General features: G+C 41.0%; 1 protein-coding gene across 2 annotated transcripts in view; it reads right to left on the bottom strand.

Moving 5' to 3' along the window:
* Positions 1–24,239, bottom strand: part of LOC114637281 (cytochrome P450 3A25-like) — a 123,701-nt gene that overhangs the window by 65,213 nt on the left and 34,249 nt on the right. The window contains exons 2-4 of one of the 2 annotated variants that reach the window (XM_028785503.1): positions 6,333–6,376; positions 5,772–5,824; positions 3,270–3,369 (exon numbers count right to left, since the gene is read on the bottom strand). Coding sequence is in view for 1 of the 2 variants with exons in the window: in XM_028785502.1 (XP_028641335.1) it covers positions 3,270–3,369; positions 5,772–5,824 (153 nt within the window). In the remaining variant the exon portion in view is untranslated. The remainder of the gene's footprint in view (positions 1–3,269; positions 3,370–5,771; positions 5,825–6,332; positions 6,377–24,239) is intronic. The other variant, XM_028785502.1, reaches the window with a different exon arrangement.

Consider the following 24,239-nt stretch of genomic DNA (forward strand, 5'->3'; position numbering starts at 1 on the left):
TATATCTATATCTATATCTATATCTATCTATATCACCTATATCTATATCTATATCTAATCTATATCTATATCATCTATATCTATATCTATATCTATCTATCTATATCTATATCATCTATATCATCTATATCTATACCATCTATCTCTATCTCTATCTCTATATCTATATCATCTATATCATCTATATCTATATCATCTATCTCTATCTCTATCTCTATATCTATATCATCTATATCTATATCTATATCATCTATATCTATATCTATCTATATCTATATCATCTATATCTATCATCTATATCTATATCTATATCCATATCTATATCTATATCTATATCTGTATCATCTCTAACATATATACATATATTAGATATATTATATAATATATATCTTATATATAATATAAATATATAATATATTAATATTATATATTAGATATATATAAAATGTTAGATAGATAGACAGACAGACAGACAGACATAGACACAGATGTAGACATAGACATAGACAAACATAGACATAGACATAGATATAGATATCTATGGAATACTATTTAACTGAAAAGCAAATTGAAACCATGCAGGTAAATGAGTGGAACAAGAAAGTATTATATCGAGCGAGATAACCCAGACCCACAAAGACAGGCACCATGTATTCTTTCATATATATGGTTCCTAGACCCCAACCTTTAAATGTGAGTATACAGTAAAGAGTAACTACCGAGAGTAGAAGAGTAGAAAGGGACCATGCAAGGAAACTTCCAAGAGGAAAATAACAGGATATATCATATACATGTAATATGAAGGATAAATGGGAAAGGAGAAAGTGAGTTTTAATGAGAGAAGACAGAAAAAGGAAACTACAGAGAATAGTGAAAAAAAAGAATAAATAAAATTGAAAATGCTTGAAGGAGACATAGGTTCACCATGTGCTTTGGATATAGGATTAAGAGGATTTGAAAAGTAACTGACCCCCAAACAGGGGATACTAGTTTTCATCGTATCAGAAAGGTGATATAAAATCTTCTGGGGTTGGGAGGGTAGCAATCAGTAGGCCCACACAACTATGATACCTATGAAACACATCAAATACTATCATATTAAAATATTCCTAAAATAAAAATATTGTTGTTAATATCTTGGTAGTAACCAATGGCTGACTAGTTGGACTCAAGGCTTCGTCAAAGTACAGAAATGCTTACTGGTACTGGAAATATAGCTAAATATGTGTGGCTATTGAGGACATGATTTCTAGGAGTGAGTCTACTACTATCACCCTCCCAAATCTGTATGCTTTGTAACTGTCTTCCAAATTTTTTCATTATATTCACAGAAAAGTGTAGATCTTAATACTTGTCAAGAAGTATCTTTGAAATGTAAAGTGACAATTACAGAAAACCATAGCGAGTCATAATGGAGAGGACTAATTTCCATGCTGTTCTCCTTCCCAACTGATACCATTACAATACAGTTCCTGCACCTAGAGCTAATAGAACATTGCAGATATATGGCCAGAATTTTAAGAGCCAGAGTGTCAAAAAAGTTTTTTTGAGATTGTGCCTTCTAGCTATATCAGGAAAGCTACACCATGAAATATCAACAGCATCATTGCCTAAACAAGATATGAACAGTGTAATCAAATGGTAATGTTGGGGAAATGTTAATGGAACAACCCCTAGATGAAGAGCTAGAGAGGGAGAATGAGTCTTCTCCTGAGATACATCCCCTGATGGTTTGTTAAATACTGAGTAATAATCCCTAGAAACATACATATTCTGGCAACGTTGAATTGTCTAATCAAGTTATATTGATGTATCTATATTTATGTGTATCTAGTTAAAAAGTCATACATCTTTCATTCTGATACTTGAAAAGTAAAGGCAGGCTTATTTACATGAGTCTGAGATAATCATGACCTACAGAGTGAATTATAGAGTAGCTAGAACATAGTAGTATCAACATATATTGTTGATCTGTTTGAAAAAAGAAAGGAAAAGAGGAAGAAGAGTGTGTTAATTTAGGAGAGAGTTTAGGTGAAAATATGAGGGGAGTGAGCAAGAGAATAATAAATGATGTAATTAAATTAAAATTTATAAAATTATTATGCTAAGCTGTTTATAAGAAAAGGTATGTATTTGAATGATGCTAACGTTTTTTAAGATAAATTCTTAGCTCTGTCATCAAAGAAAACTGGGAAAGCTGGGTTTGAATACAAGCACTGACACTAATAAAGCTTAAACATACTTCTAAAATATATATATTGTATATAAATGTATACATATATGTATATATACATACATATGTACATATATCCATATGTATAAATGTATATATGTATACATAAATATATACATATATAAATATATATATACATACATACATAATATACATACATATATACATAGCCTAGGAAAAACTGAAGGAGATCAGAAAAACATTAACCATAATCTTAGTTATGATTACCAGTTTTCCTTGGGAAATATGAGGTGACACAAAAGTAAGGAGACAGTAGAGACCTGTGTTTGGCCTGAGACAGCACAGGCACTAACATGAACTACTGACTTCTGCCCTGTGGTCCTGCTTGTTTATCTTCTCTGCTGATACGTGTCACATCTTCACTTCTTCCTGGAGAAGTGATCACCATGAATAACTGATTAGACAGCAAGCTTAGTCCTCTTTGGGCAATAGCAAGGGCTATGACTGCAAACTAATTAAAGGAGCTTTTCATTTATTTCTGAATATTTCATTCAGGAAGGTTGAAATTCCCTGCTTCCCAACACAACAGCACAAAGACACATAGCACTCCTGTTCATTGTTGACAAATTATGATAACTTCATAAGAATTTTGTAATAAAATGTGTGGTTTTTCTGTTTGTTTGATGGCTTGTTGGCACTGAACAGTGAACGATGACTAAAGTGAATCTACTGCTGGGCAACGTGTTCAACTTTTCATAGTAAAATTTTTAGATGAATGCTCACATTTTAATTTTTTACTTTCTGAGATTATAGTTACAATATTTCTCTTTTACAAATACTCCTTCCTTCTCATTTTTATATTCATACATGTTTTTCAATAATTGTTATTACATACATATATGCACACACACACACACATATATATATGCATATATACATATATGCACACACACACATATATGTATATATATACATATATATATATATATATATATGTATATATATACACATATATTCCTAGATAAAACCTGTCCAGTGTGTCCAATATTTAGATTTTGAAAAACAAAATACCTACATGCCTATTTGTGAAGATGGAATAACATTCTTTCACTAACACCGTCTTGATCATTTCTGGCTCTGTGATGACCAGGACAGGGGTCATCCCCTCATATAGCCTGTATTGGAAAAACAGAGATGATTAGTCCACTTTGATCCTGAACTGTGAACTGAATCTTGATCTTCCATTAGAACAATTGTTCTTCACTACTGAGCTATCTCTGAAACTCCTAAGGATAAACTATTAATAATTGATAAGCAATAAAAGTTGCAAGGAACTCTTCCTTTGGGACCATTAGAAATATAGAACATTTCAGTGGCATTGAAGAAGGAGAGAGCCCCTCCTCTCCCTTTTGTCCTAGCTACTAGAGGTGAGCTGAGTAGAAGAGAAGGCACCTGCTGATGTTATGTGAACAGGAAATCTTGTCCCAGTGGTATGGAATGGGAGAGCTGGCAGACTGACCTTTTCAGGTAACTCTCAGGCCCAGATCCAGGACTTTAAATTGGCTCACCCTGACAGTGACACATCCATAAACTTGTGGAGTGTATGAAAGAGCCAATCTTATAGACAAAAATATCCACAGGATCTCCATGACACTGGACAACAACAAAATATCTAAGAGGTACCCCAGTGAGGTTCCAGATTTGATAGTATAGCAGAAACCAGAGGACTAGGACCAGACCAACAATTCATTACAATAAACATTTTCAAGCAAAAATGTATGGACAAAAGGGTATATTGTGGGACACACTGTGACAAGTAAATGCTTCCACAATGAGATTTCCTTATTTTTTTCTATTTGGGGGAGGATGCAAGGATTGAGAGTGGGTATGAGGAGAGAGGGTGATGAGTGGAATTGGGGTGTATGATATGATATGAAACTCACAAGGAACCAATAAAAAGTTTTTGAAAACACAGCACAGAGTGCCCTTCGCATTGGAACACATGATTCTTATTGACCATGCCAACACAACTGACCTTGTGATTAGTACTGAGATTTCTGATGATGAGTAAAATGCAAGGAAGAGTTAGAACCTCATCTACCTTGCTTGTGCCACACAGAATATGGATATCAGTAATTCTCAGACTCTAGTCAAATTACCAACACCCTTCATAGGGAAGTTCTGCTGCTGATGACTCTGTTATCACTCAAAATAATTAGTGAAACAAGCATAGAAGGCAGTAACATGATATAACACATACTACATATGATCTTCAGAGTGACTAGCATGTATCAAAATAAATATTGATATACATTCCTGTTAAGTAGCCATTGTCTTGTAATAAATGTAATAAAAAATAAAAGAAAAAGAAATTTCAGCAAAGTGACTTCTAAGACAAGCAGCTAGAAGGCAGAAATGGAAACAGTGATGTCTCAGCCAATTCATAGAAACTTCTAGTTGTATCTTGGATATGTTGAAATCTAGTCTCAAAATATTAATGAGAGAAAGCCCAGGATATCTCAAACCTATGGAAAGAAGTACAGGCAAGTAAAGAATCCTGAGAGTGAGAAATGGTCTTCCCCAGGGAAGAACACATCAACTTATTACACAATTCCAAGTAGACAGAACATAAAAATACGTATAATTAACACTATACAGATTGAGAAGGTTGTGATTATGAATATAAACTCACTTACACATATGTAGTATATATTTGAAGAGAGAAAAGAGAATGGAGAAAGGAAGCAATCATAACCTCAAGCAAAAATGAAGCAGTAACAATAAGAAAACCACACTGTATAGATACTGTAAATTAAATAAAAATAATGAATATGAATATGGCCATTTTCAGCAGGAAATCATGAGAGTTTCACAGAAGTGTGGAAAGCTCTAAATACAAGTATTATGCAGATTTTGGCTGGGAGGTAACCAGATTAGTTTAAGGGATTAAGATAAATCAATTGACTTCCCAGGTATCGAGGTGAAGCTTTACTTGTGTCTGAATTAATGCATTTCACACAATTTTAAAAAGAAACAGTGATCACAGGAATGTTCACATAATTGGGATTAATGTCTTGCTTTTTCTTTGACTATGTGTGTTTATTGTCTTGCTTGTTCATTGACTATTTGCATCTATTGTATTGCTAGACCTTCAACCTAGAACTGACCTTAATACATGCATGTAATCAAAATGGGATAAAAGCATAAAGGAGGAGGGGGATGGGATAGGGAGTTCTAGGGAGGGGAAAGGGGGAAAGAAGATGACATCTGTATTGTAAATTAATAAAATATCCAATTAAAAATGTCCTAATTGATAATAAATGTTGCCAAGAACACTTATATGACAGTGGGTAAAAGTAAGGCTATGTGTCTGAATCATCAAATGATGCAGACAAATCATGACCTGCAGTGTTTTACTTCAGACTATGAATTACAAAATACTTATGAACATGTTGGCAGGGCAGTCTTTCAGACACTTTAAAATGCATCCCAAGATACTCTTGGCTGACAAAGGCTTCATGAAGGTTGGTTTGACATTTTAGCAAAACCACATATTAGACATTTCCAAACTACTTACCCCCACATATCACCATACTTTTTTCGACATTCAATATCATATTTCCAAATGCCCTGGGAAAAGAAATTAAATAGGTCACTATTTTTATACACATATTGGCCACTAAATGAGAAAAAAATGACTCATTCACCAGGACATCAGTCTCATTGTATAACATTCCTAACTAGCAAGTAATGGAAATCCTGGAGAGTTCTCTCAGAAACTAGGGGAATTTAAAGGTATTCATGATTTTATTTCTGGTTACTGTACATTTGCAACTTGTTCCTTCTCTAATAAAAGTACAGTACCGATTTCTTTTACCTGTGACAGTCTCTGGTTATATTTTGACTCTGAAATCCTGAGACACACTTGTCTTTTCCCATCTGGATGCCTGAGGGTATCAAGAATCATGGAGACTGACAGGAATTTTCAAAAATCTCGTTGCTTCTCGCTGATTACTGCCCTTTCATTCACCTGATGATTTCTCTAGGACTTTGATACACTCAGTAAATTGAAAACAACATCAATGTCTATAGCATATTAGATTTACACTACCAATGAAGTAGAAGCAAATAGGTTTACCTTCTAGTGCCTCTGTTCAACATCAAAAGATGAGGAGTTCCTCCCTGACATAAAGGAAACAAAATCAAAAGTTTGATCTGAACTTTTACCACTGAACCCTAGGCAGTGGAAGGAATCAACATAGTCATTAAGTGGTTATTGTGATTTTTTTAGATAAAATCCCATGTAACTCAGCCTGACTCAATCTCTGTGTATATAAAGCTGAACTTGAATTCCTGATCCTCTTGACTGCTGGTATTATAGGTGTGTGGCATCATGCTCTAGTTTATATGATGCTGGGATCTAGCCTAGGGCTTTGTCTGTTCAAGGCAAGCAATATACAGAAGGGATATCCAGCTTCAGACACTCTGGATTTCAACTGCATGAAACTCGGTCCCTGGCAGATGATAGAGCCCATCATCTCCTGTAGAGTGCTTCCCCAGTGTTTAGAGCTTTTCTGAACCAAGGCATGCTCAGAGACTCTAAAGAAATGGCAAAGGGAACATTACTTCTGTGTCCCTGTCGACAAGCAGACTTAGTAAATTATAATCTAGGACTAGAGCCAGTGTGTTACAAAAGTGAACGTTGTAGTTTCATGGGGATCTGACTTCTTCCTGGGCTGTCAGCATGGCAGATATGTTTGAGGTATCAGATGTTCTTTGCCAAAATTGTCTGATTTAGCTCTGTGGTGACCTTGGACATTTCCCCCTACATGTAAGAAGATATGCTGCTTAATAAATTTCCAATGTAAGTCATTATTTTAAGGAAAATATCATGTTCACAGATATGCAACTTCTTCATTTCTTATACTTTTCCTACTTTTGTTCAAAGAATATGTCATTGGTTTCTTAAAGAAGGTTCTGTAAATTTAAAGACATGAGGATATATTGGTGAAAGTTTAAAGTCAGAGTATCATCTATAAGGGCCATAAGAGTTTCCTATGAAAGGGTTTGTGCTGTAGAATTTTTTACAACATTGTTTACAATTCACTTGTACTTCCACACCCCTGTAGATATTGTCAGTCTACTCAAAAACAAACTGGGGGACACTAGATAAAAACTCAAATGTCAAAAATAGACATATAAGGCACTGAGGTGGGAAGGAGAATAATTTCTTAAATAACATTCACTCCATGACACATCAGAGGATAATGGAGGAGTTTCTTTGTTGCAGATGCAGTTATAAAACCAGCTGAAATGGCTTCTGCTTGTTTAACTGAGCCAAAAGGGCCTCATCCCTGGAACCTCCCTTTAACTTTAATTTTCCTTCCCCTAGATTTCTGAAACCCTTAAGAGAGAATAATGGTAGGTGCTATGACATGGCGTGGCAAAAAGCCCCATCTTGTGTCACAATTTATTGCTCAAAATTGCTCCCAGTAAGAAAAATGTACCCCTCTCTTATTATTTATTACCTAGTTGATGTACTTTTAGAAGCACCTAGTAAATAATTACTCAGATGTTTCTCACTGTCTAGTTTTACTTACAACATAATCAGCTGGAAATTTTCTCAGCAGTCAGGTGTCAGGGGAGACACAGCTTACTGCTCACTTTACTTTCTTTTTAATTTTTTTTAAAGCACACATTTGCACTTTGTTTTAACTGCCCTTTTAAATACAGTGATCTTTCGAGGAAAGATACTTTATTTAAACGGTTCAGAGTTCTGTGGAAAAATATTATAAATAGGACTTGAAAGATTTTACCCAATAAATAAGGCTTTACTGGTAATTACTATATGCCAAGCTTATATAAATGAAATGACACAAAGTCTCTTCACAACAGCTCATATTCTGACCTGGAAAAGTTCACTGCTATTTATTTATATTCCAAATGTTGCTCCCCTCTTTGTCCTCCCTCCCTGAGTTCTTCATCCTATGCCCCCTCACCTTTGCTTTGAAGAGGGTACTCCCCGACTCCTCCACTGCTCCCCACCCCACCATTGCCAGCATCCTCATTCCCTGGGACATCAAGTTTCTATAGGATTAGATGTGTCCTCTCCCACTGAGGACAGCCAAGGACTCCTCTGCTAACTACGTGCCAGGGACCAGGAACCAGCCCATGTATGCTCTTTGGCTGGTGGCTTAGTCTCTGGAAGCTCTGAGGGGTCTGGGTTAGTTGATAATATTGGTCTTTTATTGAGTTGCCATCCCCTTCAGCTCCTTCAATCCTTCCCCTAACTCTTCCATAGAGGCTCCCTACCTCAGGCCAATGGTTGACTATAAGGATCTGCATCTATCTCAGCCAGCTGCTGCTAGAGCCTCTCAGAGGACAGCCGTGCTAGATTTCTGTCTCCAAGCACAATATGGTATCAGTGCAGAGTTTGGTCCCTGCACATGGGATGGATTCCAAATTGGGCCTGTCACTGGTCAGTCATTCCTTCAGTCTATGCTTGATTTTTGTCTCTGCATTTCATTTAGACAGGGACAATTCTAGGTCAAATATTTTGAATATGGGTGGGTGGCCCCATACCTCAACGAGGGACCATGTCTACCTACTAGAAGTGTTCTCTTCCAGTTCCATCTCCCCACTATTGAGAATTTTAGCTAAGATCATCCCCACTTGTCCTGGAAGCTTCTTACATGCCAGGTCTCTGGGACTTTCTAGAGGTTCTTCTAGGACCCTAATCCCCAATGCTACATATTTCTAATCATTGTGTTCAGAATCTCCTGGATGTTTTGGGTTATAATCCTTTTATACCTTTTTTTTTTGACCAATATGTCAGTATCTTTTATGGTATCTTCTATGCCTGTGATTCTGTCTTCTATCTCTTGTATTCTGCTGGTGATGCTTGCATTTGTAGTTTCTGATTTCTTTTCTAGGTCTTCCATTTTACAGGGTTCCCTCCATTTGTGATTTCTTTATTGTTTTTATTTCCATTTTTAGGTCTTATGGTGTTTTGATCAATTCCTTCACCTGGTTGATGGAGTTCTCCTGTATTTCTTTAAGGGATTTATTTATTTCTTCTTTAACACCTGTTTGCCTGTGTTTTCCTGTATTTCTTTGAGAGCATTATTTACATCCTCCTTAAAGGGTTCTATCATGTTCATGAGATGGAATTTTAAGTTAGAATCTAGCTTTTCAGGTGTGTTAGAGTATCCAGGGCTGGCTGTGGTGAAAGAACCGTATTCTGATGATGTCAAATTACATTGGCTTCTGTTGCTTATGTTCCTGTGCTTGCCTTTTGCCATCTAATTGTCTCTGATGTTAACTGCCATGGGTGTCTCGGACTGGAGCCAGCCTCCTTGGAGATACGTACATCTCTGTAACATAGGTTAAAGCAGGGCTCCTTGGAGGAAGGCAATGCTGTCTCTTGTTAGGTAGAGTCTCCTTTGTCCCTGGTTTGAGCTCTACTCCTGTGTCCCTGTTTAGGGGAGACTTCCTGTGTCACTGGTTAGGGTGATAATCCTGGAAGACAGCCAGACTTTGGGGTATCAAGGCAGGGCCTGTCTCAGGTGCAGATGGAAGAACAGACCAAAGGGCAGATGGAGCTCCCACAGAAGAGATAGATCTCATGTCCACTGGGCTCAGTTGGCATCCCAACTGGCAGGGTCTCATTTGTGTCCCTGGTTATGGCAGATCTCTTGGGATACAGGCAGGCTGTTTCTCTGGTTGCAGCAGACCTACCAAGACAGACAATCTGTGGCATGCTGCCATCTTTTCTTATTCAATTCTTATTACAGAAGAACACACCATTTGACCACTGATGCTGGCTGTGTGGTGACTTCTTACTATAAAATTCTTGCTGAGGTTACCCAGAAAACATGTGTCCCAGTGTCAGTTTACTGCCTGTTACACTGACATAATAGTTTACTCCTTCGGCTCTTCATAACTTGATACACTTTGAGCCTTCACTGACTGTTGACAGGCTCTCATTGACATTACATCATATTCTGCAGACACTTTAATTCAAATTTACCAACACTACTTTCTAATCATTCCATCCTTTGTATGAGGTAAACAATCCCAACAGCAAGTACTGCATTTCTTACTGAGAGTCTTGGAATGGCTGATGTTATACTTGAAGAAGACATTCACCATACTTTGTATGTTTCAGTTAAGTCTTCTCAGAGCATAGACTTTTTTACATTCCCTCAACCTCTAAACATTTACTCTGACAGTGTACATGCCATGCTTGTTGCTCTTATATTTCCTGGTAGCTTATAAAATGTACTGAGGACAAAAAGATGTTTCACTTGTCTCAGCATTCACAACAACAGCTTCAGATCCAAGAGATTCTCTTTATTTTCTCCAAAATCTTCAAGTACTATTCTTTCTGGTTTCTTAGAAGAAGGAAGTCAAGCTGTATATCCAGCTTCCTATTCCATTCAGATTCTTACTGAGTCTGCTCAGTTTAAGCAATCTACAGATTCATTCAATTTTCCATCATCCCTTACGGGGAAAAGCTGATGGGCCCGCATGCCGGGAATGGATCTTGGTTGCGTTGTTGATCTGCACGTCTTCTGCCTGGGGTGGGTACCTCAGGGAGGCAGCAGGCCCCAGGTGGCGAGCGAACTCAGCCTGGTTTCTGTGAGGTGGGGCAGAGTTCTCATGGGGCAATCCTGAGCCCGGAGGCAGCTGGGGATTGATTGGCCTCAATCCTGGGAAGCTCAGAGGCCGCTGAGACCATTACAGAATGGAGGAGGGGGAGCATCCAGTGTGCAGAGTGCTAAGAGAGGTGAGGGGGACAGAGAGAGCTCTGGAACTGAGCCCTATGGGAAGTGCTCGCTTGGCTTGGAAGGGCTGCTTGTTGAAGAGGCGGTCCCTGTGGCTGGAATGCAGAGAGGTCCTCCACGATGGCAGCATGACGATGGCAGCATGACGGCAGGCTCCAATAACATGACAAAATCCGGGGTTCCAAAGCTTTATTGTTCATGGTGAATGTAGATGGTCTGGGTGCACCCCCCACTTAAGCCAGAGTGTGCCTGGCTTAAATAGGGAGGAGGAGAGAGGAGGGACACTTAATTATTTATGCCCTCTGGCCTTTAGGTAATTCATTAATATGGAAATCTCTTGAGGCTGAAGCCCATAGTCATGCTCTCTACCTGTAGCCCTATGTGACTGCAAGGCACAGATTAATGGAGATCTTGGCCGTGTGTCAGGAGTCTGGAATCCAGGAATGTGGCAAGATATGTGCCATCCATACACAGGCAATGGATACCTGTTGGATCTCTGACTATCTCAAAGCCAGTGCTCTACCAGAGACCAAATTAATCCTTTCATGGTCCTACAATCCTTCTGCTATGCTTCAGCCTCAATTTCAGTTATCTAATGTTGCATGTAGTTTTATGCTACCACCTTAGCTCTGGGACAGGCTGAGCTACCAGCCCCCACCTGACTTTCCTTTTGTTGTACCAGCCTTTAGCTCCGGAGGTGATAGCTCCGGAGGTGATCATTCTACCAGCCCCTACCTGTCTTTCCTTGAATCTATGGACAAAAGACACACATACAATTTGTTCCTTTACAATTTCCCTTCTTGGCACAGTGTATGGGTGCTGATATTTCTCACCTGGAAAAGTGTGCCCTTATCAACTTACTATCTCCATCTGTCCACCTGCCCTAAACTTCAGTGGCTAGTCCCAACTAGCCCCTGTCAAACATCTCTGGCCTCCTGCCTCAGGCCACATGGCCCAACTCCCCTAGAGACCTCACATAGTTGCTTCGTTCTTACTTCAAAGCATGGCAGAAGAAAAGCTCTCCTTTCTTGCATCGGACTTTTTCTCTTTGGACCTGAAAGTCTTGCGTGTACCTTCCATCCAGCAATTGGCCCCTGGCTTTCTTTACTGATAAATCAAGAAGCAATTGAGGAGCAGGACCATCAGAATCACCCATTTCAATCTAGAGATCAAGCATGGCAAATTGTCTGCTCATGTAACCTGTCTGCCTATTGCTTGTTATGGTGTAAATCCCCAAGACTTACTATCTTAGCATAGATAAATGTTACAGGCATTTCATTTCTAGACACACATGTGATGTATATACAGGTTACTCCTCATGTTTATCCAACTGACTAGAAAAGATGTTAAGCATTGACTTATTAATTGCCTAGGATCTTTTTCTAAAGCTAGACATTGCAAATGTTAAAAACAATTAACATTCCTGCATACACTTTTAATGCCTTTAAAACAATTTGTGCCACTTTGGGTATTATACATAAAATTGGTCTCTCTTACATTCCTCAAAGACCACAAATTGTAATTGGGTCTTTCAAAGTTTTTCTTGAAAAAATAGTAAGTGTACATAAATTTTTTTACTTCTACAAATCTTCTCAATTGTACTTTATTTGAATTGTTTTGAGATTAGATCAACAAAGATTAACTGCTACAGAGAATTCGTGGCAGACATGCTCCAGATGGAGAGATGTTTGTGAAAAGATCCTGCTATAAGTAAATAGTGTGGTCCTGACACTGTGCTTATGTAGGGAAGAAAATATTTGTGTTTTCACACAGGAAGCTTATGGAGCACCTTGGGTCTCAAACACCTTTTCAGACATTCTTATGCTATGAAACCATCTGCTGTGCTATGGGTGCCAAAGGCAGAGGAAGCAGATGATGATGAGTTTGAAGTCTGGTGGGTCACACTCCCAACTTGATGACAGGTTAAATGTATCACTGCAGAAGAAATATGAGTGGTAAATGAGACAGGACAGCCTGTTTCTTCCACTCAATTTGTGTTTAGCAATTCTGGCATTACTTTCTGCCATTTACATGGAAGCTGCTGGAGCCTACTGGCCTTTGAAGCTGACATCCACTTAGGCCCATGTAGTCACTTGGGAAGAGCTACTTACTAATAATATGGTGTTTATTCTGCAAATCTAATGTTTCATATGCTGTGTCTGGCAGTGCTCTCTTTATCTGCACTGGGATATCATAAATTATTTGCATATTCATTACTATGTCAGTATGGATGTTCTCATTTGAGTGACTGGTAAGGACTATCATTTTAGGGTCCATGTGGGATCAAGGGTACAGCTTATCAAACATCACCAACTGATTCATTGCTTGAGTTTTCTAGTTTCTGATCAATTCACTTATCCATTGGACAGACATTACCCAGAATGTGATGAGATTTCTGTGCTTTTGTTCAGGATGAAATTCCCCTTAAGTGGCATGCTCCATGGTTCTAAAGTATTTTTTTCCTGTTATTAGATGATCCTAAAGGTGCCCAGTTCATCTGGATGAAGATAACTTCCTAAAACCTGCTCATTGAACACTTCCTGTTATTCTATATTCAGAGGAAAGGGTGAAAAGGACCTTAGGCTGTTAGCCTAAATGTTTTTGAAAAAGATGACTGACCATGCCATAGACATCATTTCATATTTTATCTCACCTATTGTGTTAACCCTCCATTTATTTAAGTGAGTGAGAATCCCTCTATTCAAGAGAGCAAGGGATACTTCAAAATAATTTGGATCAATTGTATTCTTTCTGTGTAAACTCCTCTGCACATTAGAAACTTATTTTACTTCAACAGCCTTCTTTTGATATGGTTCCTGTATGGGTGCCCGTAGCTCATGCATGGGCATGGGTCCTGTTGTGCTGAGTTGTGGATCCCGTGTGTCTGTTGCCCCAAGAGTCTGGAACCACAGCTCAGGGGGTCAGAAGCATGAGAATTTGACGGTACCGAGCAGACGTTGGGCTGTGAGAAGTCACAGAACTCCACTTTGGGCATGGGGAGATCTCGGTCTGAGACTCTGCAGGGGCAGAGTTCTTGGGTTGGGGGTCTCTGGACCCAGCTGGCTGGCAGGAGACTGGTGGTCTCAGCCCTTGGGCTCCCAGATGCCTCTTGGAGACCACAGGACTGAAATGGGGAGCATACTGGCTGGACTGGCCCACAGCCGAGAGGGGCGAGGGAGAAAAGCTCTGGTGGTGCCCCATGGGGTGGATGAGACTCTTGGTCGAGGCAACTTGCTTGGCTGGGTCATAGCTGTCTTGGCTAGCTTGCTTGAGTTGGCAGGCCTCCGTGGTTGGAACATAGAGAGATCCTCGGCAGGAGATTAGATGGAGGCTCATTGGTTGAAGGCCCCCTCTATGACTCTCCACAGTGGGCCCCAAAGACATAAGAACGTCCATGGTTTTAAAAGGTTTATTGTCATGGTGGAAAGCGGATGAAGCTGTACCCCCTTGTCCTTAGGGCAGGCCTGAGGTTAAATATCATTTGCAAGGAGGAGGGTCTGGGAATAAATGCTTAATTGGTTATGCCCTTTGGCCTTTAGGTATCTCCTTAATATGGAGATCTCTTGATGTGGGGAAGTAGGCTATGAGAAAGCCAGAAAGCTTGGTAGAAATCTTTGAAGCCCCGGATACCTTGGCCTGAAGAGGGCCAGCAGGACGGGAGGTTGCTTCATATTTCCCAGGCCATACATGGCTCTCTTAGCTTCCGCTTCCCACAAAGAGGTCCGTGGCCTTTACCACATAGCAATAACACCTCCATGCAAATAAGACATCCCCAAGCCCTCAAGCCAAACCAATAGAGGTTACCTGTTCTCCCCCCAAAACTGTATATATACCCCCAGAGCTAAAAGTAAAGAGCTGCTGTGTGGTGTAAGATCTCCTGCGGTCAGAGTGCTTTTGTGATCCCTCGCCAGTCGCCAGCTATCCTGCGCATTTCAAAGGACAACTCTCCTCTCTCCTCTCCTCTCAGCGGGCAGAGCAAACTGAGAGAGCTGTAACACTTTTCTTCTGTGGGCTCTCACGAGCTACCCCAGGAAAGAGGGAACTGAAAGAGCCGGTAACACTCTCCCGCATTTGGAGGCTGGGACGGAGGTCCTGCTCCGAGTGACTGGAAAGCGTGCTGTGCCCTAGTTCATAGCAGCGTTCTCCCTCATTGCCGCTGCCGCCACCCCCACTTCTGGGGGTCTCGATCCGATCGGAGGCCACCGGAGCACAAGCCTTCCATGCCCCCGACCCCAGAGTCCATCCGCCTGCCCCCGCAGGCCCGGCCTGGAACAGACGCCCGCCGCCGCCATGCCTCCTCCTGCCAGGGCGGCTCGTGACCAACTCCCACGCCTGCCGCCTAGCCAGCCACCACCGCCCTCGGTGCTCTGTGGCGGTTCCTCCAGCTGCTCTCCCGGGTCTTGTTGCACTTCTGCTCGCGCCAGCACACCCGCCTGCAATCCCTAGGTGCGAGTAGTGCACAACATCTTGAGGCTCTGTGGCCTGTAGTCACACCCTCTACCTGTGCTACCTGTGCTATGTGGCTGAAGGACACAAACCTTTCTTTGGGAGGGGCTGTGAATAAGTGAAAGGAACCAGGGCCCATGAGCAAGGCCAGAAACCTACCATCTCATTAGGGTGACCAGGGTTCAAAGCAGACTCAATTGGGTATACCACTGCCTCTCACAGCCCACCGCCCCACACCTGTGCACCTTAATGATACATTAAGTATGGTGAGTTTGATTAACAGGTTCTCTGTGAACTACATCAGGCTTTTACTAAAAATATTTCTAGATCATATCTTAACTATAACTATTGCAGTATTTATAGCGATCAAACCAGAGACTGCTTTCATAGTGGCCCTTGTCCATTAAGTGTAAACTGCCCATTTTTGTTTAAATCAGCTTCCTTATAATGTATCTGTAGTTTGGGTATCAGAAGAACGTATATTTTAAAATCCCACAAGTTAAATGTTTTAAACATTGTGGTGTTTTACCTAGGAGATACAAGGATTATAATATCAGTTAAAATTACTGTTATCTTGGCTTTAGATACATCTATATTTCTCCTTTAAGTAATGAGGGGGTGAATGAGAATGGAAATGGGACAGAATTAAATGTCATTTGTAGGGAATGTGGTATCATGATAATGTTAGTTTAGACTTCCTGACCATCTATCATATAGTTAATGACCTGGTTAAGTTCATGGCACATTCAATTTCTTTTTAGAGGTTTCTAAAGATTTATTACACTATCTGTAAACATATAACCTCTTTAACATCCTTAAATATTTGTTCAATATTATCCTCAAATTACTTTTGTTCGAGTGGTTTTGATGATAATGGGAGGCCTTTTCTGGTTTAAGGGAGATCTAGGGCTTTTAAATATTTATGTACAAATAACTCATCTGGCTATAAAAATTAAGAAGGGTAGTACTATTTGATATATACTGATACAAAGTTCTTCCAGATAAAAAATGTTCTGTTTGTACTTTCAGGAACAAATTTAACAAGGTGCTGTGTGGGTCTAGAGCCATGCCCTCTAAGAAGTTAAGGTTTCAGTTTCTAGGATCCAAAGCTTTCCCTTGGCTCATGGTTATCATTTTTAAAGCAGCTGTGTCTGAGGTATCCTGTGTTGTCTTTACCAACGTTTTCTTACTTGGCTTTCAACTGACCTTGGCCATTCCTCCAGCCTGCAAATAGTATGGAAGAAGCTATGTTGCTTAACAAAGTTACATAGAATAACCCATCAATTTAGACAAAACTTCCAGTCTCAGTTATTTGTCTTGTTTATTTCTTGGTCTTACTCCAAGCCCTAACTTTTGCAACCCTTATTGCTTCATATTAGGGTCAGCAGAGCATAAGTCCAACCCTCAGATAGATACCCAGTCACCTTTAAACAATATATCTTGTACACACAACTGAGTAAAGAGATATCAGTATCTATGTTCATCATCTGATCAGCATGTTTTAGACCAGTCCTTTCTACAGAAGATACTACTTTATACAAAAACATAAAACCCAACAAGTATATTTCAAAGAATACATAAAAAAGGTCACCCCAAAAAATGATAGGGGAAGTTACTGCTTTTTCAAATGAGGGCAGAAAGTGTGGAATTCTTAGGACCTTAAGCCTTTGGTTTGGAAGAATTATGACCTAAGAAGTAAATCTTAAACATTTGAAAAAGCAAATCTTCCAAGAATGCAGTCTGCATATAAGAAATGATGTTGGTCTGCTCTTAGGAATGAGAGGCCAGAAGTCCATCTTTAGAAAGCATACACAAAGGCTTTGTGTAAATTAACAGTTCAAAATTATGTATGTATGTGTACATGTACATGTATTTGTATGTCTATGTTTATGTACATGTGTACATGTATATGTATATATGTATGCACTTATACATATTCTATTTCACACTCAACAACTAAGTATACTCAGATTTGTCAAGTCATGCTTTCATTAATTATTTTGTATAATTTCCCCTCTGTTTCAAGAACCTTATGATAAGGTTAAACATCTGAGGTTCATGGGAATTATCTAATCTCCCACATTCCCATTTCTTAGAGTCATATACAGGGTTCTTACATACACACTCAGTAGGTTTACATATGATTTTTTTTATTTTTTTATTGGATGTTTTATTTACATTTCATATGTTGTCCCCTTACCGCATCCCCCACCCACCCAGGAACCCCCTATCCCCTCACCCCTCCTCCTTCTTCTCTATGGATGTAACCTCTATCTACCCCCCACTCCCACCTCCCCACCCTCAAAATTCCCACCCCCTGGGGCATTCAGCCTTCATGAGGTCAAGGCTCTCTTCTTCCACCTATGCCCAGCAGGGCCCTCCAATCTTACATATTCAGCTGAAGGCCTGGATCCCTCCCTAAGTGCTCCCAGGCTGGTGGTTTAGACCCTGGGAGCTGTGCTTGGTTGGTATTGTTGCTCTCCTCATGGTGCCGCAAATCCTTTCAGCTCCTTCAGTCTGCACTCTAACTCCTCCATTGAGAACCCCATTATCAGTTCAATGGCTAGTTGTGAGCATCTGCCTCTGAATATGTCAGACTCTTGGAGACCTCTGAGGAGACATCCATATCAGGCTCTTACCAGCATGCACTTCCTGACTTCCACATCAGCATCTACCTTTGGTGACTGCACATGGGATGGATACTCAGGTGGAATGGTCTTCAGATGCCCCCTCCTTCAGTTTCTGTCCCTCACTTTGTCTCCATATTTGCTCCCTTGAGTGTTTTGTTGCTCCTTCTAAAAAGGACCGAATCACCCCTACTTGGTCTTCCTTCTTTATGAGCTTCATGTTGCCTGTGAGTTGCATCTTGGGCATTTCAAGGTTCTGAGCTAATATCCAATAATCAGTGAGTGAATACCATGTGTGTTCTTTTGTGATTGGCTTACCTCACTCAGGATGATAATTTCTAGTTCCATCCATTTACCTAGGAACCTCTCAAATTCATTGATTTTAATAGCTGAGTAATATTCCATTGTGTAAATATACCACATGTTTTGAATCCATTCCTCAGTTGAAGGACATCTGGGTTCTTTCCAGCTCCTGGCTATTATAAATAAGGCTGCTATGAACATAGTTGAGCATATGTCCTTGTTATATGTTCCAGCATCTTCTGGGTATATGCCTAGGAGTGGTATAGCTGGATCCTCAGGTAATGCTATGTCCAATTTTCTGAGGAACTGCCACACTGATTTCCAAAGTGGTTGCAACATGTTGCAGTCCCACCAACAATGGAGGAGTGTTCCTCTTTCTCCACACCCTCGCCAGCATCTACTATCACCTGAGTTTTTAATCTTAGCCATTCTAACTGGTGTGAGATGGAATCTCAGGGTTGTTTTGATTTGCATTTCCCTGATGACTAAGGATACTGAACAATTCTTTAGGTGCTTCTCGTCCATTTGAGTTTCCTCCATTGAAAATTCTTTGTTAAGCTTTATACCCCACTTTTTAATAGGGTAATTTGGTTGTCTGGAGTCTAATTTCTTCAGTTCTTTGTATATATTGGATATTAGCCATCTATCAGATGAAGGATTGGTAAAGCTCTTTTCCCAAAAGATTTGTTGGTTGTCGTTTTGTCCTATTGACAGTGTCCTTTGCCTTACAGAAACTTTGCAATTTTATGAAGTCCCATTTGTCAATTCTTGATCTTAGAGCATATGCCATTGGTATTCTGTTCAGGAACTTTTTCCCTGTGTCCAAGTATTCGAGGCTCTTCCCCATCTTCTCTTCTATTAGTTTCAGTGTATCTGGTTTTATGTGGAGGTCCTTTATCCACTTAGACTTGAGCTTTGTACAAGGGGATAAGAATGGATCAATTTTCATTCTTCTACATGTTGTCTTTCAGTTGAACCAGCACCATTTGTTGAAAATGCTGTCTTTTTCCCACTGGACAGTTTTAGCTCCTTTGTCAAAGATCAAGTGACCATAGGAGTGTGGGTTCATTTTTGGGTCTTCAATTCTATTCCATTGATCTTCCTGCCTGTCTCTGTACCAATACCAGGTAGTTTTTATCACTATTGCTCTGTAGTACAGCTTGAGGTCAGGGATGGTGATTCCTCCAGAAGTTCTTTTATTGTTGACAATACTTTTTGCTATCCTGAGTTTTTTGTTATTCCATATGAATTTGAGAATTTCCTTTTCTAACTCTGTGAAGAATTGAGTTGGGATTTTAATGGGGATTGCATTGAATCTGTAGAATGCTTTTGGCAAGATGACCATTTTTATTATATTAATCCTGCCAATCCATGAGCATGGGAGATCTTTCCATCTTCTGAGATCTTCCTCGATTTCTTTCTTCAGAGACTTGAAGTTCTTGTCATACAGGTCTTTCACTTGCTTGGTTAGATTCACACCAAGGTATTTTACATTATTTGTAACGATTGTGAAGGATGTCATTTCCCTAATTTCTTTTTCAGTCTGTTTATCTTTCATGTAGAGTAAGGCTACTGATTTGTTTGAGTTGATTTTATAACCAGCCACTTTGCTGAAGTTGTTTATCAGGTTTAGGAGTTCTCTGGTGGAAGTTTGGGGGTCACTTAAGTATACTATCATATCATCAGCAAATAGCGATATTTTGACTTCTTCCTTTCCTATTTGTATCCCTTTGACTTCTTTTTGTTGTCTAATTGCTCTGACTAGGACTTCCAGTACTATATTGAATAGGTAGGGGGAGAGTGGGCAGCCTTGTCTAGTCCCTGATCTTAGTGGGATTGCTTCAAGTTTCTCTCCATTTAGCTTGACGTTGGCTACTGGTTTGCTGTAAATTGCTTTTACTATGTTTAGGTAGGGGCCTTGAATTCCTGATCTTTCCAAGACTTTTATCATGAAGGGATGTTGAATTTTGTCAAATGCTTTCTCAGCATCTAGTGAGATGATCATGTGGTTTTTTTCTTTAAGTTTGTTTATATAGTGGATTACATTGATGGGTTTCCGAATATTGAACCATCCCTGCATTCCTGGGATAAAACCTACTTGATCATGATGGATGATTGTTTTGACGTTGTCTTGGATTCGGTTTGCTAGAATTTTATTGAGTATTTTTGCATCGATGTTCATAAGGGAGATTGGTCTGAAGTTCTCTTTCTTTGTCGGGTCCTTGTGGGGTTTGGGTATGAGTGTAATTGTGGCTTCAGAGAATGAATTGGGTAGTGCTCCTTCTGTCTATTTTGTGGAATAGTTTGAAGAGAATTGGTATTAGGTCTTCCTTGAAGGTCTGATACAATTCAGCACTAAAACCATCTGGTCCTAGGCTTTTTTTAGTGGGGAGACTTTTAATGACTGCTGCTATTTCATGAGGGGTTATGGGACTATTTAGATGGTTTATCTGCTCCTGGTTTAACTTTGGTACCTGGTATCTGTCTAGGAAATTCTCAATTTTATCCAAGTTTTCCAGATTTGTTGAGTATAGGCCCTTGTAGTAGGATCTGATGATTTTTAAAATTCTTTAGTTTCTGTTGTTATGTCTCCCTTTTCAGTTCTGATTTTATTAATTTGGATACTGTCTCTGTGCCCTCTGGTTAATCTGGCTAACGGTTTATCTATCTTGTTGATTTTCTCAAAGAACCAGCTCCTGGTTTTATTGATATTTTGTATTGTTCTTTCTGTTTCTATTTGGTTGATTTCAGCCCTGAGTTTGATTATTTCCTGCCTTCTACTCCTCCTGGGTGTATTTGCTTCTTTTTGTTCTAGAGCTTTTAGTTGTGCAGTCAAGTTGTTAGTGTGTGCTCTTTCCAGCTTCTTTTTGTAGACACTTAGAGCTATGAGTTTTCCTCTTAGCACTGCCTTCATGGAGTCCCACAAGTTTTGGTATGATGTGTCCTCATTTTCATTGAATTCTAAAAAGTCTTTTATTTCTGTCTTTTTTTCTTCCTTGACCAAGTCATCATTGAGTAGAGAGTTGTTCAGTTTTCATGTGCGCGTGGGCATTCCACTGGTTTTGTCATTATTAAAGACCAGTCTTAGTCCATGGTGATCTGATAAGATGCAAGGGATTATTTCAATCTTTTTGTATCTGTAGAGGCCTGTTTTGTGACCAATTATATGGTCTATTTTGGAGAAGGTACCATGAGGTGCTGAGAAAAAGGTATATTCTTTTGTTTTAGGATGAAATGTTCTATAGATGTCTGTTAAGTCCATTTGGTTCATAACTTCTGTTAATGTCAAAGTGTCTCGGCTTAGTTTCTGTTTCCATGATCTGTCCATTGCTGAGAGTGGGGTGTTGAAATCCCCCACTATTATTGTGTGAGGTGTCATGTGTGTTTTGAGCTTTAGTAAAGTTTCTTTTTATGTATGTAGGTGCCCTTGCATTTGGAGCATAGATGTTCAGAATTGAGAGTTCACCTTGGTGTCAGAGACCAGGACCCCTAACAGGGACCCCTGCCAGCCTTCCCCCTCGCCTGGAAACCGAAGCCTTGTCACCCACCTACATCCTGTTCAGTTGAATACCTTGACTATGCCTCATCCTGCTGAAAGCTGATGCACAAAGAGATAGCTACTTCTGAGAAAAGCCCCTAACCACAAAATGTTCTAGGGCACAGGCCAAGAAGAAGCTGTACCTTTCCATGACCCCACCTGCCTTCCCCCTCCCCTAACCCGAGCTTGTTATAAAAAGCTTGCCTTTTTTAAAATACACGGCTCTTGACAAGCAACCGTTTGCTTGGGTCCTTCCTTTCTCCCGCCCGTTTCTCTTCCAGGTTTTGGTTCCCCTCGCCCCCACGAATAACCGAGTCCCGCAGGCCGGGACAGGTGGCGCCCACCGTTTGGGGCTCGAGGCACGGACCTCTCCGGACGGACACCCCAAGAGAAAGCAGCTGCGACATCGTTGAAGAGAGAGGCAGTCGTCGCCGCCCTAGACCTGCCGACCTCGGTGAGTTTTATTTTCATTCCGTCCCATAGAAATGGGCCATTCATTGTCAAAGGAGGCGAGTTTCATTAAGGGCCTCAAAGATGCACTCAGAGAGAGAGGAATCAGGGTAAAGAAAAAGGATCTCGTAAAATTTTTTATTTTTGTTGATGAAAAATGTCCTTGGTTTATGATTGATGGACCGACTATACATCCAAAGAAATGGCAGAAAGTTGGACGAGAATTAAATGAAAAAATAGCCAAGGATAAAGATGAGGGAATAACAAAGACAATATTTTCTTTTTGGGGTTTAATTAGAGATGTCATTGAGGATGCTCAGGGAGATGAGGGAAAGCGCCAACTGCTTTCGGTGGCTGAATATTGTCTTAGCCAGTCTCGTCCTGGGTCGCGAAATTCCAATCGCGACCAAGATCCATCGGACACCTTGACCAATGAAGCTGGCCCCGCCAGGGAGATTGATCCCCTTAGACCGCCCTCCCGGGCATCTGACTCCTTTTCCATCCTTGATGTGTCGGTCACTTCATCTAAGCCTTCCCCCGTTCACCTTTATCCCCCTCTGCCATCGCCCCCTCTCCTCTCTTCCTCTCCTTTGCGTCCGCCTCCATATGTTCTACCCTCCGCGCCTCCCTGCCCCCCTCCCGAAGTTTCTTCTTCTTCTTTTATTGCTCCTGTCTTCCCTTCCACTGCTCCCGCCTGCGGGATTGATGCCACCGCGTCCCCTCTCTCGCCCTCTTCCCAGCTTCCTGATTCCTTAGATCTTCCTGATACAGCCAACCTTGAGGTGGAAGCTGCCCGCCGACATGTTTCTGATCAGCCTCCTCTAAGAACTTTGACTTTTCCCCTCATATCTGGGCCAGACCTGCCCGCTTCTCTGTCTTCCGTTCGCGCTCACCTTTCTGATCAGCTCCGGGAACTGACTGACATTCTCCGCCTTCAGGATCAGGTCGCGCGCCTTTCAGTTCTTTGTGCACCCCAGCCTTCCTTGCGCTTGGCTTTTCCAGTTACCCGCTCCAGCCATGGGTCCTCAGACCCTGCTCCGGACCCCCAGCCCTCTTCCACAACTGACCAGGGGTCCCCGCCCACGAATCCCACGCCCCCTACGGGTGACCCTCCCCCGGGCCCAGTTCATGATTCCTCGGACGAGAGTGCTTCAGAGGAGGGAGGAAGCGAAAGCGAGGAGGAAACACCCGCTCCCCCGGACGCTCCCGTTCCTCCTGCGCCTGCTCCCCCCGCCACAGTCTTTAAAAAGCTCCGTTTTAAACAACTCAAAGATTTGAACTCGGCGGTCCGTGATTATGGACCGAACGCCCCCTTTACGCTGTCTCTCCTTGAAAGCCTGGGTGGCGGTGGCTATTTGACCCCCAATGAGTGGTTTTCAGTCGCCCAGGCCGTGCTAACTCGTGGCCAGTTCCTTTCCTGGCAGGCTGATTGGGCTGATCGCTGCCGCCAGCAGGCTCGGAGTAATCTCTCCTCGGGCCGCCGCCCCGCTTCGAAGTGGACTCTCGATAAACTTTTAGGGAGGGGCAAGTATGCCACAGATCAGAGGCAACAGAAATTCTCTTTGGGCCTTCTGGCCCAAAGTTCCTCGGCCGCCATGAGTGCCTGGAGAGCGATTCCTATGAAGGGTTCAGTCCTTTCCCCTTTAACGAAGGTTACTCAGGGGGCTAATGAGGAGTTCTCAGAATTCATCGCTCGCCTCCTGGAGGCAGCAGAGAGAACTTGGGGGACGGGTCAGGAGAACAACAAACTCCTTTTGCAATTGGCTTATGAGAACGCCAATTTAGCGTGCAGGACCGCCCTTAGGGGCAGGTATAAGGACAAAGACCTAGATGAAATGATTAAACTCTGCAAAGATGTAGATCCCTTCGCTCAGAAAGTCTCCCAGTCTATAAAC

This window comes from Grammomys surdaster, unplaced genomic scaffold (assembly GCF_004785775.1).
Source record: "Grammomys surdaster isolate TR1022 unplaced genomic scaffold, NIH_TR_1.0 125243, whole genome shotgun sequence".
NCBI classification, from domain to species: domain Eukaryota; kingdom Metazoa; phylum Chordata; class Mammalia; order Rodentia; family Muridae; genus Grammomys; species Grammomys surdaster.